Genomic DNA, 13,454 nt, shown 5'->3' on the forward strand with positions numbered 1-13,454 from the left:
ATTAGGGGAGAATAACTACATCCTGGTGTTTGTTCATCTATAATAAATGATTTAGAATCTCAATAATAACATCCACTCTACACAGCACCATATATACATATACAGTATACATTATGTTTTCACCATGTCTTGTATGCTGCAATAAAATAAATAAATACGTATAAGATATTTTGCCACGCCCCTAATGACAACCAACCCATCAAAACAAATAAAGTATCACACTCTGCTGCTGTACCAGTAGTGTCGGTAACCATAGCAACCAGTGAGGTAAACAGGACAAACAAACAAACATAATATCACACAATATTGAACGCTTGTGTTTTATTAGCGTCAATCTGTCCGTTACCATAGCAACCGACGACCTGCGTATAAGACAGAACAAACAAATGACCAACAGTGTTGTTGGTAGGAACCTGTTCGTTACCATAGCAACCAGCGGTGTAAATAACAACTGAACCCTGAAAACAACAAAAACAACTGGAGTCAGAAAACAGCACGAGACAGATAGAACAGGGGGAGGAGCCTCAGAGGGGGAGGAGCCTCAGCCACAGCCCGAGACACGACACACTGAGCAGGGCAGAAAGGAGAACAGGTACACACACACACACACACACACTTGAACTGACTTCCTATTGTGTGTCAGACCAGTAAAGGTGTGCTGTGGTATCTGCAGTGTGTGTGATAACTTTTTCAGTGTTTTCAGGCTGATTTGATGAATTATTGACTTCTTTCCAGGGAATCTTTGATCTACTTTGATCTCTGCCTCTGATTGGACTTCTGTTTGAAGGGCTCCTGATGATGATGATGATGATGATGATGATGATGATGATGATGATGATGATGGGGGCTCTTTGATCAATGGATGAGCAGCTCTTCTGCAGATCAAAAGAATCCCTTCCTTTGATGATGATGTCACAGGGCACCTCCACCTTCTTCATCTGCTTTGCTGTGTTCTGGCTGATCTGGGTCTCCGTGGTGATGTTCTGCTGTTTCTGCAGCTTCCTGCTGCGATGCCTGAAGACCACACGCCACCAAAGGCTGAGGGAGGCGGAGCATGTGGGGGCGGAGCCAGTTGGCACCCAATTCCCTTCTCATCCTCAGCCACTGACCACAGATGGACCTCCTCCTCCCGACCTTGTGAGGGTCCTCCACCCAACGCCTCAGGACGCCACAATACAGCCATCAGCAGGTGAAGCCACGCCCACTTACCCTTTGACCCTGCCCAGGTGGCGCCCACACATGCCAAGCTAACTAAACTTGTGGATTGTGTGGCTACATGCTAAGCTAATTCAAACATGCATCATGGCTCAGTGGTAGAGTGGGTTGTCCAGTAACCATAGGGTTGGGGGTTTGAATCCTGCTCTATCATAGTCATTGTGTCCTTGAGCAAGACACTTTACCCTCATTGCCTTGTATAAGTGCTGGTGGTGGTCAGAGGCTCACTTCTGTCAGCATGCCCCAGGGCAGCTGTGGCTACAATGTAGCTTACCACCATGATTGGTGTGAATAAATAATGGCTTCTGTAACACACTTTGCGTCTCCTTGAAATAAGCACTATATACGTAAATCCAATCATTATTATTATGTGGGACTGGTGGCTACGGGCTAAGCTAACTCAAACATATAGGACTGGTCTCTGTATGAAGTTGTTCAGTCTCAGAAGAAGAAGATTTCTCAGAAACATGACAGTAATAATCTGAACAGATGATATTAAATGACGTGTTGGTGAGGAATATGAAGCGGTCGCTGCACAGACGTTCAACACTTTCCTGGAGCTCCAGAGTGATGGAGGGCTTTGGTTTCCAGGCAGCGAGCGTCTGAAGGAGAAACAGCGACACGCCCACATTCCTCTGGAACAGTGCCAGCCCGTTGGACTCAGTAACAGAACCAAACCTCATCAAAGCATCCATACAAACATGTGGAGACAAGAGCTGAATAAAAGAATCAAACCAATCAGAAACAAGTAGAAAACATCAAAGTTAAAGAACAGATCAAAGGTCAAATTTAAATGTGTGAAATAAAATAAAATAAACAAAGGGTTAAATCTCTGGTTCTGTGTTCCAGTCCTGGATTCCTGTGGGAAGCCGCCATGCTACGAGGAGGCGGTGCTAATGGAGGCTCCGCCCCCAGCCTACAGCCAGGTGATGGGCGATGCCCTCAAACCACTCCAGAACGTTCCTGAGGTGATGGCGTTCCAAGAGCGAAGAGGGTTCTCCTCCCTGGGTCACCTTCCCTCGTCCCTCCTGTCCAACCACAGCCTCACGCTGCCACTAGGGGAGTGGCCTCCTCAGGCAGCTGTTACCCTGGCAACGGTTCCTTACAGAGAGTGGAAGACTTTGAATCCAAGGATGGGATCTCAGACCACAGCAGGAGGACCACAAAGAGGACTTCAGTCTAGGTTGAGAAGCTCTGGAGGTGGATTCAGGTCCAGCTGTGGAACACCCACGGCGTTCCTGATGCTGGGCCGAAGCACCGCCGTGTAGACCCAAGGAGAGGACTCGGACCTCAAACTGGACCACGAGGACTTGAAGGTGGTTTTGACTCAGCATGTGGATGTCCCATGTTCTACCAGAGCTGATGACTCCTAAAGACCAACTAAACGCTGAGGTTTGGACTGGAAATTTAAAAAAAAAAGCTTTAATTGTGGGTGGAGCTCCTGGAGCAGTTAAAGCTGCACTACCTGTTTCTAGAACCATGACAGAGGGGCGTGGTTGAATTCAAACTCTAAATCCCGCCCCCACTTTGATAATCCCTCCCATTCTCCTCCTCTCACAGAAGTTCATGAAATTGCGTACGAGAGCTGAACGTGCACTACCGGTAAAACACGTGGCTACGCTAAAGGATGCTCATAAAATATAGGAACATAGAACATTAGATAATCTGTCTAGAAGGAAAACAACCACTTACTGTACGCGTCCAAAATTAGTCCACGACTGAAAACAAGTTTGCACCGTGCACACGCTTCACTATATATTGTGGCAGCCAATGAGGAGGCTTCTTTGTGGGCTCTGCTCACCCCTCTTTTCTCTGAATCCTGTGATTGGAGTCGGAGGCGGCGACCGCCAAGACGTCTTTTAGGGTTTTATTAATTAAATCATTAATTATAAGACAGCACGCAGACGTACGATTTTTTCAGAAATGATTACTTTTACGATATACAATATGATGCTAATAACATTTTTTTCTAATTAAAGAAATTAAATCGAGTACCCCAGCTTTAAGACACGCCCAGTATAAACTATGCAATCTATGCTATGCTAAGTAGCTATTCACTATAGCTCTCAGTCCAACCTACTCACCCACAGCTGATAGTTTTAATAGGAGGGGGCGGAGCTAACAGTGACATTTGACAAAAACGTCTCAAACCTCAGTTCTAAGCCAATAGAAACATTTGACTGTAATATCAGAGTTGAACCCATAGAGGGCAGTACCTGATATTTAACAACTAAATACTACAAATTAAACACAGTGACAATTTAGACCACGATCAATCGATCAATTGACCAATCGATCGATCAATCAATCAATCAATCAATCACAACTTCATACACAGCTGTAAAACTCTGAGCAGGTGTTTCACACAAACATGTGATCAGTTTAATCTGTGACCATATTTCATCTCCTGTAACTGATCAATGACTTTAAATCAATCAATTCATCTACTGTTGCACGAGTACTTCACTAGTGAAACAAACTTTAATGTTGATTTATTAAAAACATAAAAACAGCAGATTTCATTTATATGTATAGCTTGAATTTATATCTTATATTAAAACAAATTAGAATAACGAATAGTGCAATATTAATAAAAATTTATGTTAATAAACAAAAATATTACAGTGGGATATTATTGATAGATAAAAGTGATCATTTGCAGTATTTATATTTATGAAGCTGTAAAAAATGGACACATTAGATAATAATGGAAAAAACATTTAAAGATGAACTTATGATTAATATCAACATAAAACTCTTTCCAGTCATAATTTATTTCTTTTTATGTTTCTATGGTTACCACGGTCCGGTCAAAGAAATAAAAGTTAAAAATAGAAAAAATAATAAGAAAACACGTAAAAACAAAAACAATTGTACAAAGAATATTTGAAATATAGAACTAAAGAAAAAGAGAAATAAAAAAGATACGTTAATATCTTAACAACCGTTGTAAGATGATATTTGTGTGGAATAAAGAACTGACTGTAAAACATAAATTACAAATTCTACCAACACACATTGACAGAAATGAATAATTTATTAATGATGATGTGGTTTTTGTTCACGTTGGTCATGATTTAGTTAAAGAAAAACAAGATAATGAAAGAATCAGGATTGACTTTAATAATCACAGATCTGTGAGAGTGATTTACTAGATCTGTTAAATAATAAGATCCACAGATTGTAACAATATTGACAAGAACATAAATAAACACGTCATACGTTGTGGTGAAACCGTTGATATATTTGTGATTGTTTCTTTTGTAAACATTACTTTTCCTGAGAAAATGAAAGTGGCTCCAATACATAAAGACTGACAAATAGTATAGATCTATAAACTATAGATCTATAGAACATCTTTAGCAGTGAGATCAAACTGCTATTGGTGTATTTATTGACTTACAAAAAGCATTTGATATTATTAATCCTTCATTACTATTACAGAAATAAGAGACATGTCATAAGATGGTTAGCACAGAGATATTGATCTAGTTAAACTATAGATTTCACTATGTAGAAATGATATCAAATCACAACAAAAATATCTTGTGTAATTCCATAAGACTCAGATTTTGGGCCTAAACTGTTTATAATATATTTAAATGATATTTGCTGATGAACAAAAACTATGTAATAAAATAGACTTTATTTATCTCTCACATTTCTTTACTGCTTATTGCCCAGAAAAACATACTAAACATATAATAATATATTAGATCTATTAATCAAATTACAAAAGAGAGAATTAAGAATAATATAAAGTGGAATTCTGGACACCAACTAACAACTGTTACAGATTGTGTTCCACGTAAAAAATAAAAGCCTTAAACAAAAAGAAGGAAAATATAATTTAAGCCTGGTTTATATTTTTAAACAAAGTACATTTAGAACAAATGTTAAAAGATGTGTTTCTGTTTATGGTGTTAAAGTTTAGAATGATCTTGAGGATAATTTTAAATTAATGAGTTCACTGTCTATGTTCAAAAATGATATAAAAAAACTAAATGTTTGAACCTATTAAAACATAAGTACATAAGTTGATTAATAATGCTGTTATATTGTTTTATAAATAATGCTCTGATAAACAGTTTAAATTCATGTTTATTATTTGTATTTTATATGTTTGGAGACAGCCAATAACAAATAAATATCAGCTGTTAGCATCATATGCTAACAAAGGAGTAAGAAAAGTAGTTTCAGGTTTGCCATTGGTTTAAAATATTACAACCAATCACAGAGCTGGATTTAGTTGTAATCCCTCCTTTATGAGTGACACATTGTTTAAAGTAGATGATTTTACTGGTGTGGTCTGACGACAGAAAGGCAGGTTATTGAGGGACACCGCCCCCTAGGGGTACGCCTCGGACACTGCACATGTTCGTTTTATCTTTTAATCATGGGGCGGAGACAAGACCTTTAATTATAACAAATATAGGTTTTATTTAACAGATTATTTTAAAAGGGTGATCATTTGTTTAAAAAGTGTAGATGGATTAAATATGCAAAATAAAAACACCAGTTATGTACAGATAAAATATACAATTTGTATATTGTACAAATTCCCATAAACTTTTGGGAGTTAATGTAAAGTTTAACTTTAACACAAGCTTGTGAGGTTTACTATGATTTTAAAGCATCCAGAAGAAGGTGGGAGGAGCTACACCACCGTAGTCAGCGCGATGAATGGTGTGACGTATGTACAGCAGATGTAGTTTGGCCCCGCTGTGGCGTAAACGCACCAGATTAGGACACAGAAGGATTAGAACATTAAAGAGATTAGAACGTTAAAGGGATTAGGACGTTAAAGGGATTAGGACGTTAAAGGGATTAGGACGTTAAAGGGATTAGGACGTTAAAGGGATTAGGACGTTAAAGGGATTAGAACGTTAAAGGGATTAGAACGTTAAAAGGATTAGGACGTTAAAAGGATTAGAACGTTAAAGGGATTAGGACGTTAAAGGGATTAGAACGTTAAAGGGATTAGGACGTTAAAGGGATTAGGACGTTAAAGGGATTAGGACGTTAAAGGGATTAGGACGTTAAAGGGATTAGGACGTTAAAGGGATTAGGACGTTAAAGGGATTAGAACGTTAAAGGGATTAGAACGTTAAAAGGATTAGAACGTTAAAGGGATTAGGACGTTAAAAGGATTAGAACGTTAAAGGGATTAGAACGTTAAAGGGATTAGGACGTTAAAGGGATTAGAACGTTAAAGGGATTAGGACGTTAAAGGGATTAGAACGTTAAAGGGATTAGGACGTTAAAAGGATTAGAACGTTAAAGGGATTAGAACGTTAAAGGGATTAGAACATTAAAGGGATTAGAACGTTAAAGGGATTAGAACGTTAAAGGGATTAGAACGTTAAAGGGATTAGAACGTTAAAAGGATTAGAACGTTAAAGGGATTAGAACGTTAAGGGATTAGAACGTTAAAGGGATTAGAACGTTAAAGGGATTAGAACGTTAAAGGGATTAGAACGTTAAAGGGATTAGAACGTTAAAGGGATTAGAACGTTAAAAGGATTAGAACGTTAAAGGGATTAGAACGTTAAAGGGATTAGAACGTTAAAGAGATTAGAACGTTAAAAGGATTAGAACGTTAAAGGGATTAGAACGTTAAAGGGATTAGAACGTTAAAAGGATTAGAACGTTAAAGGGATTAGAACGTTAAAGGGATTAGAACGTTAAAGGGATTAGAACGTTAAAGGGATTAGAACGTTAAAGGGATTAGAACGTTAAAGGGATTAGAACGTTAAAAGGATTAGAACGTTAAAAGGATTAGGACGTTAAAGGGATTAGAACGTTAAAGGGATTAGAACGTTAAAGGGATTAGAACGTTAAAGGATTAGAACGTTAAAGGGATTAGAACGTATTAAAGGGATTAGAACGTTAAAGGGATTAGAACGTTAAAGGGATTAGAACGTTAAAAGGATTAGACGTTAAAAGGATTAGAACGTTAAAAGGGATTAGAACGTTAAAGGGATTAGAACGTTAAAATGATTAAGACGTTAAAGGGATTAGACGTTAAAGGGATTAGAACGTTAAAGATTAGGACTTTAAAGGATTAGAACTGTAAAGGATATTAGAACGTTAAAAGTATTAGAACGTTAAAGGGATTAGGACGTTAAAAGGATTAGAACGTTAAAGGGATTAGAACGTTAAAGGGTATTAGACGTTAAAGGATTAGAACGTTAAAGGATTAGGACGTTAAAGGGGATTAGAACGTTAAAGGGATTAGGACGTTAAAAGGATTAAACGTTAAAGGGATTAGAACGTTAAAGGGATTAGACATTAAAGGGATTAAGACGTTAAAGGGATTAGAACGTTAAAGGGATTAGAACGTTAAAGGGATTAGAACGTTAAAAGGATTAGAACGTTAAAGGGATTAGAACGTTAAAGGGATTAGAACGTTAAAGGGATTAGAACGTTAAAGGGATTAGAACGTTAAGGGATTAGAACGTTAAAGGGATTAGAACGTTAAAGGGATTAGAACGTTAAAGGGATTAGAACGTTAAAGGGATTAGAACGTTAAAGGGATTAGAACGTTAAAGGGATTAGAACGTTAAAGGGATTAGAACGTTAAAGGGATTAGAACGTTAAAGGGATTAGAACGTTAAAAGGATTAGGACGTTAAAAGGATTAGGACGTTAAAAGGATTAGAACGTTAAAGGGATTAGAACGTTAAAAGGATTAGAACGTTAAAGGGATTAGAACGTTAAAGGGATTAGAACATTAAAGGGATTAGAACGTTAAAGGGATTAGAACGTTAAAGGGATTAGAACGTTAAAAGGATTAGAACGTTAAAAGGATTAGAACGTTAAAGGGATTAGAACGTTAAAGGGATTAGAACGTTAAAAGGATTAGAACGTTAAAGGGATTAGAACGTTAAAAGGATTAGAACGTTAAAGGGATTAGAACGTTAAAGGGATTAGAACGTTAAAGGGATTAGAACGTTAAAGGGATTAGAACGTTAAAGGGATTAGAACGTTAAAAGGATTAGAACGTTAAAGGGATTAGAACGTTAAAAGGATTAGAACGTTAAAGGGATTAGAACGTTAAAGGGATTAGAACGTTAAAGGGATTAGAACGTTAAAGGGATTAGGCAGAAAGCAGCAGTTTACCACTCAGGAGAAGAACCAGTCCCAAAACCCTAACAGAGACGCTCCATGTTTCAATGTTTCTTTAATGGTGTTTATGATGTTGATTTTATTAGATGATAAATACTTGTTCATGTGGATCTTGTTGGATTTTTTCTTTCTTATTATGAATTTTATATTTTGATAAGTGCATTGAGATGATTTTGTTGTAAATTGCTTTAAACCAATAAAATTGATTTGAATTGAATTAACACTTGCCAGCAGAAACATATGTAATTGTCATTGATGGTCTGGATTTGCAACGTGCCTACCCAGCCCTAGTGGTCACAGCACGTCACTGAGGTACAAGTACAGGTACGACTCCACACAGACAGAGGATCTGAGCCTTTAATCACTTCTGACTCCGCCCCGCAATCAGCGCCAAGCCAGGTGCGCGAGGAGGAGGAGCTCCAAGAAACAGGAGGTTAGCACAGACACACTCCACTCTAACCAAAAACCTTTAGTAATAAAAATGTGTGTTTACTAATATTACTGACACACTTAAATATGTCACTAGTAGACCTAATGTAAATAAAGTAGGAGGGATTAGAACTAAACATCTCTCTGATTGGTTGGAATATTTTATAAAGCAAATGGCAAGCATGAATTTACTTGCCCCGCCCCTTATTAGCATATGATGGTAACTCGTGTCACTAGTAAACCTAACCTGATCACTAGTAGAGATTAATCATGGTTAATATCACTGATATCAGATTATTGATCAAAGGTTCAGATTCTGTCACCACATCAGGATGCGTTTTATTCCCCTCAGTGTGGACTGACAGGAAGTCAAAGGGCTACCACTCAAACCGCTGAGTCAGCGTGGCTCTCCACCCAGAAGCTTCTTCAGTATCACTGCCAGTTGCCATGGTTACCATCTCCAAACTCTAAAGCTCCCTGTCGGCGTTTTTACCCTGAACTTCAAAATAAAGTGAGTTTTCCTGTGAAATAAAAGCACATTCCCAGCATTTTTCCACCTGCTCACACTAATGAACATAACCATGATAATGAGCTTTCTATAATTAGTCATCAAACGTCATCATTGACACCAAAAAATACGATGAAAATAGGTTAAAATATGGTGAGTTTGGTGTAGTTGTAGAAATAAGGTCAAAATTATTCATTTCTTGAAGGCATCTGGCGAACCCCTCCCAGTGTCTCATGACGCCAAATGGGGTCCTGACCCCAAGGTTGAAAACCCCTGGACATGAAGACTGAAAATGTTTATTAAAAAGTGAAAACAACAAAACCAGTAAAGGAGCTTTTTAATGAAAGGTCAGCGTTGTCTGGATTTAAAAATCTGTGTTGAATGTTTGCGTTAATGTGTAAATAAATATATAAATATGACTTTTAATCCCATAATTCTAACCTTTGTGTGTAATGACGAGTAGATGTTGGAAGAAGAAGAAACAAACGGAGAGCTGAGGATCACCAGCCGTTTAATCTGGAATTGAAGCTTTTAAAAAACATAGAAAAGGGAGTGAAAAAGGAGGCGGAGCTACAGTCGGACAGAGTTCTTGGTCTTCAGCAGAGTGAGGCTAATATTCCCAGTGTGAGGGAGCGCTAACACAGGATGGAGCGAAGGAAGGAAGAGAGACAAATAGCACTACGGTGTGAGCGAGAGCGCCCCCTACAGCCAGCGTTAATTCATCAAAATAAATAAAACAACAAACACAGAAAAATATCCAAACCTTTAATTTCCATTAGCTACGTTTTTGTCCTGGTAAAAGATCATAGACAAGTCATTTTAATGCACGACTCAGTGGAATTATTATTATTATTATTAATATCATTACTTTTTGTGTCTTTTTGTTTGTTTTTTTAAAAAACATGATTTTCTTCGTGAAGCGAACTTTTTTCTTCCTGCAGCGTTTAGTCGTCGTCATCGTCCACCACGGGATCCGTGTCCCAGCATGTGATGTCAATCTCTACACACACACACACACACACACACACACACACACACACACACACACACACACACACACACACACACACACACACACACACACACACACACACACACACACACACAGTACATGAACAAAAGCATATACCGTATTTTTCGGACTATAAAGCACAGTGCGCCTTATGTATGAAATTAATATGTCAAAATGTTTTAGTACAACTTTGGTAAACTATGAAGCTGCACTGCTTGATGGATTTTTGGTGCTTCAGGGCTACCGTAGTCAGACACCTCATGGAGTGATATGTACCTGTACTGTGCTTCAACATACTGAACTGAAAAAGTGAGTTTATTGTTCTGTATTTTATGTTAAACCTGAACAATGTTGAGAATTATTGTTAATGAGTTGAATAAAGTTTGACTTATCTGACTATTTTGTTTCTCTTAATGCGTCTTAATAATAATAATAATAATAATAATAATAACACTACCTTGTACTACCTTGTAGTCCGGAAAATACAGTAAGCAATAAAAAACTAATAAATGAAGTTAGAATTTGGTTGAAATTTAAAAAATAATCATTTTCCTTTGCACAATAATTTATGTTTAACTAATATAAATAATCAACTTAGGATAATAAATCCACTGTCTTTTTAAAAACAAAAATGTTTCTTCTGCAACATAATAAACCATAGAGGATAAAATACTATAAACAGGAAGTGATTCCTTGAGAAAACTATATATTTATGTATTTTATAAGTGACGTCACTGGTGTTTTATGAGACTGGATGTGATCCTCCTTTGTATGAATATCATTTGTAAATATCTCTGTAAATAAACATTTAAAAAAAAGATCGCTTTAAGTCCGTGCGTAAAAAAACAAAAAGTGTTCCTCCTTTGGCTCCTATAGATGGTGACAGCGCCTGCACAGTAGATCTCCTATTGCTTTACCGTCTCTGCCTCGTTTAAAGACAAAATAGTTCCTAATGGGACTTTTGGAGTTTGGTTTTTTGAGCAAAATTAGTGATGTCACTGACAACGACGCCACCGCGGCAGACTCAGCGCTCGGACCTGGTGCTTCTACCATGTGTTGTCTGGTGTTTGTGACTGTACGCTGTGCACGTGTCCAAAAGAGACAGAACTTTAACTTGTTTGTTTGTTTTGAAGTGAGTTTCTGTCTAAGCAGAGCTGTCTTTATGGAGTTCATTCTGCCAACAGAAACACACGAACAGCCAATCAGCTAACAGATGGGCGAACCCAGCGTGAGGAAACAGTTTATCATATCTCTGGACATCACCAGTAACAGGCAAACAGCCAATCATTCAGCAGCTGTGTTGCTCGGTTGCCATGTTGGTTTGTTTTAAAGTGAATAGCGTACAGTGAGTTTAGACTGTGCAGTGAGAAGGAGAGACAGTCGCTATGTAGCAGAAACTGTTACCAGTAATATCGTGATCTACCGTGGGTAACGTGCAACTATACACACACGTTTTCATCCATGTTTTTTATACGTAAACAATAACATTGGGGGTGGTTCATAATGTTTGGCCATGTGACATCATCAATCACATGATTTCAAGATGGAGGAACACAGGCTCTGAAACTGTAAGGTAGTCCTATTTTTAAAAGGTAATTAAATGAATATGATGCATAATAATGTGTTTTATTAGACATAGATCTATTAATAAGGACATTTAAAAGGTTTTAGGCCAAACTTGTATAAAACTGTTCTGTAGCTAATAGCTGAACTCTGTCGCCACCAACAGTAAAATTCAGTTTGTTTCTAACAGCTATCGTATATTATCTTATTCTGTATCAGAGGAACGCCAACATACAGTATGGAACCCAGATAACAAAATAATAATAATAATAATAATAATGTCATCAAAAACCTGGTCTCTGTTGTTTTTATAGTTTTATAGAAGGAAACTAATGTCACTAAAGTAAAAAAAATAGCTTCAAAGTCACTGATAGATTTTATCTCAGCTTTTTGTCACAAACTGTTTTGTGTGAAACTTTTCTCTATTCAACTATTGATTACAGAAGAACAAAGCAAACAAAAAATAATAATGAAACTAAAGTCAGATTGTCATAGAACAAAATCTGTGGGTCTTTAAAGATCAGTGAAAACGTTTATGTTGATTGTTTGAGGTCAGAGGTCAAATAATGACTGTGTGTGTGTGTGTTACATGTTACATTTGATGTTGTTTTGTGCGTCTGACCTGGAGGTTTATTATAAAACACTGGAGCAGGTTTAGCAGACGAGTCAAAGTCTTCCTCCTGAGACTGACTGAAGTATCCCTCACTCGCCTGGAAACAAAACACACGTTAACATCAGCAAATAAAGCATTATATACAATATATATATAAAATACAATAAATACAAACAAACAAAAACGTAAAGAGAAAATGACGACAAACCTGCGTTCCCTCCTTCATCAGAGCGTCCCCATTGGTCAGCAGCAGCTGGGCGTGGTCCCCGGAGGCGTGCTGTAACGCCTGTCTGTAGCTCAGCGTCATCTGCTCGTCCTCGGCCACGCCCACACCCGAGCAGAACGTCCCGTCCATCATCTCATCAAAGCTAAGCAGAGGCTGAGGACGCACCGCCGCCGTGATGTCATCGCCCATCAGGTCCACCAGTTCTGTGGAGTGGGCGGAGTTAGGGGCGGAGCTGCTGTCCCACAGGTCCACCAGTCTGTCCGTCCCCGAGTTCCACACGGAAAAGCCGGACGAGTCCCGGTGTTGGTCTGTGTTGGGGGGCGTGGCCTCTTGAATCAACACTTCCTTCTCCGCCTCCAACGCCAAATCTATGATAAATTAGGATAAATTAAGTTGAGATAAAGTAAGATAAGTTAGTTTAACTTATGAACAAATAAGTTAGATTAATATAAGATAAAAAAAATGAGGATAAGTTAAAACCAAGTTAATAATGAATCAATAGTTTCACCTCTGATCTTGTCCTCCTTCATAGACGAGGTGATGATCTTTGGAACAGAAGACGCTGAAAAACTTTGCTCTTCATCGTCAGAGCCCCCTAGAGGAGAGAGAGGGAACATAATCAATAATCAATAATCCATAGTGTACAGTGGAGGACGTTTGAGACCGGTTCAAAACCAGGTGGAAACATTGTTTCTAAAAGTAAAGATTCATAAAAAACTTAAATCTTTCTTTATTGTGTGGTTCCAAAGTTAAGATAAGTT

General features: G+C 37.9%; 2 protein-coding genes across 6 annotated transcripts in view; one reads left to right on the top strand and one right to left on the bottom strand.

Annotated features, from left to right (window-relative positions):
• The first annotated feature begins 540 nt into the window (after window positions 1-540).
• On the top strand, window positions 541-4,021 carry prr7 (proline rich 7 (synaptic)). The gene is made up of 3 exons (XM_028467108.1): window positions 541-592; window positions 736-1,189; window positions 2,065-4,021. Exons 2-3 carry the CDS (start codon window positions 859-861, stop codon window positions 2,481-2,483), a joined length of 750 nt encoding a protein of 249 aa, XP_028322909.1. The 5' UTR covers window positions 541-592; window positions 736-858; the 3' UTR covers window positions 2,484-4,021.
• A 5,752-nt stretch (window positions 4,022-9,773) lies between these two features.
• dbn1 (drebrin 1) overlaps window positions 9,774-13,454 on the bottom strand; it is a 33,105-nt gene continuing 29,424 nt past the window's right edge. For 3 of the 5 annotated variants that reach the window (XM_028467481.1, XM_028467483.1, XM_028467484.1), the window contains 4 exons: window positions 13,202-13,288; window positions 12,676-13,061; window positions 12,477-12,564; window positions 9,774-10,279 (listed from right to left, as the gene is read on the bottom strand). In XM_028467481.1, coding sequence (XP_028323282.1) covers window positions 10,224-10,279; window positions 12,477-12,564; window positions 12,676-13,061; window positions 13,202-13,288 — 617 coding nt within the window. In that variant the 3' untranslated portion in view covers window positions 9,774-10,223. The remainder of the gene's footprint in view (window positions 10,280-12,476; window positions 12,565-12,675; window positions 13,062-13,201; window positions 13,289-13,454) is intronic. The other 2 variants (XM_028467485.1, XM_028467482.1) reach the window with 1 other exon arrangement.

This window comes from Gouania willdenowi, chromosome 14 (genome assembly GCF_900634775.1).
Source record: "Gouania willdenowi chromosome 14, fGouWil2.1, whole genome shotgun sequence".
NCBI classification, from domain to species: domain Eukaryota; kingdom Metazoa; phylum Chordata; class Actinopteri; order Blenniiformes; family Gobiesocidae; genus Gouania; species Gouania willdenowi.

What these genes read in the sequence shown, in the direction of transcription:
- prr7 (XM_028467108.1), top strand. Translation starts at nt 859, where the DNA reads ATGGATGAGCAGCTCTTCTGCAGATCAAAAGAATCCCTTCCTTTGATG. An exon ending in CACAATACAGCCATCAGCAG is followed by an intron (nt 1,190 to 2,064) that starts GTGAAGCCACGC and finishes TCTGTGTTCCAG; the next exon opens with TCCTGGATTCCTGTGGGAAG.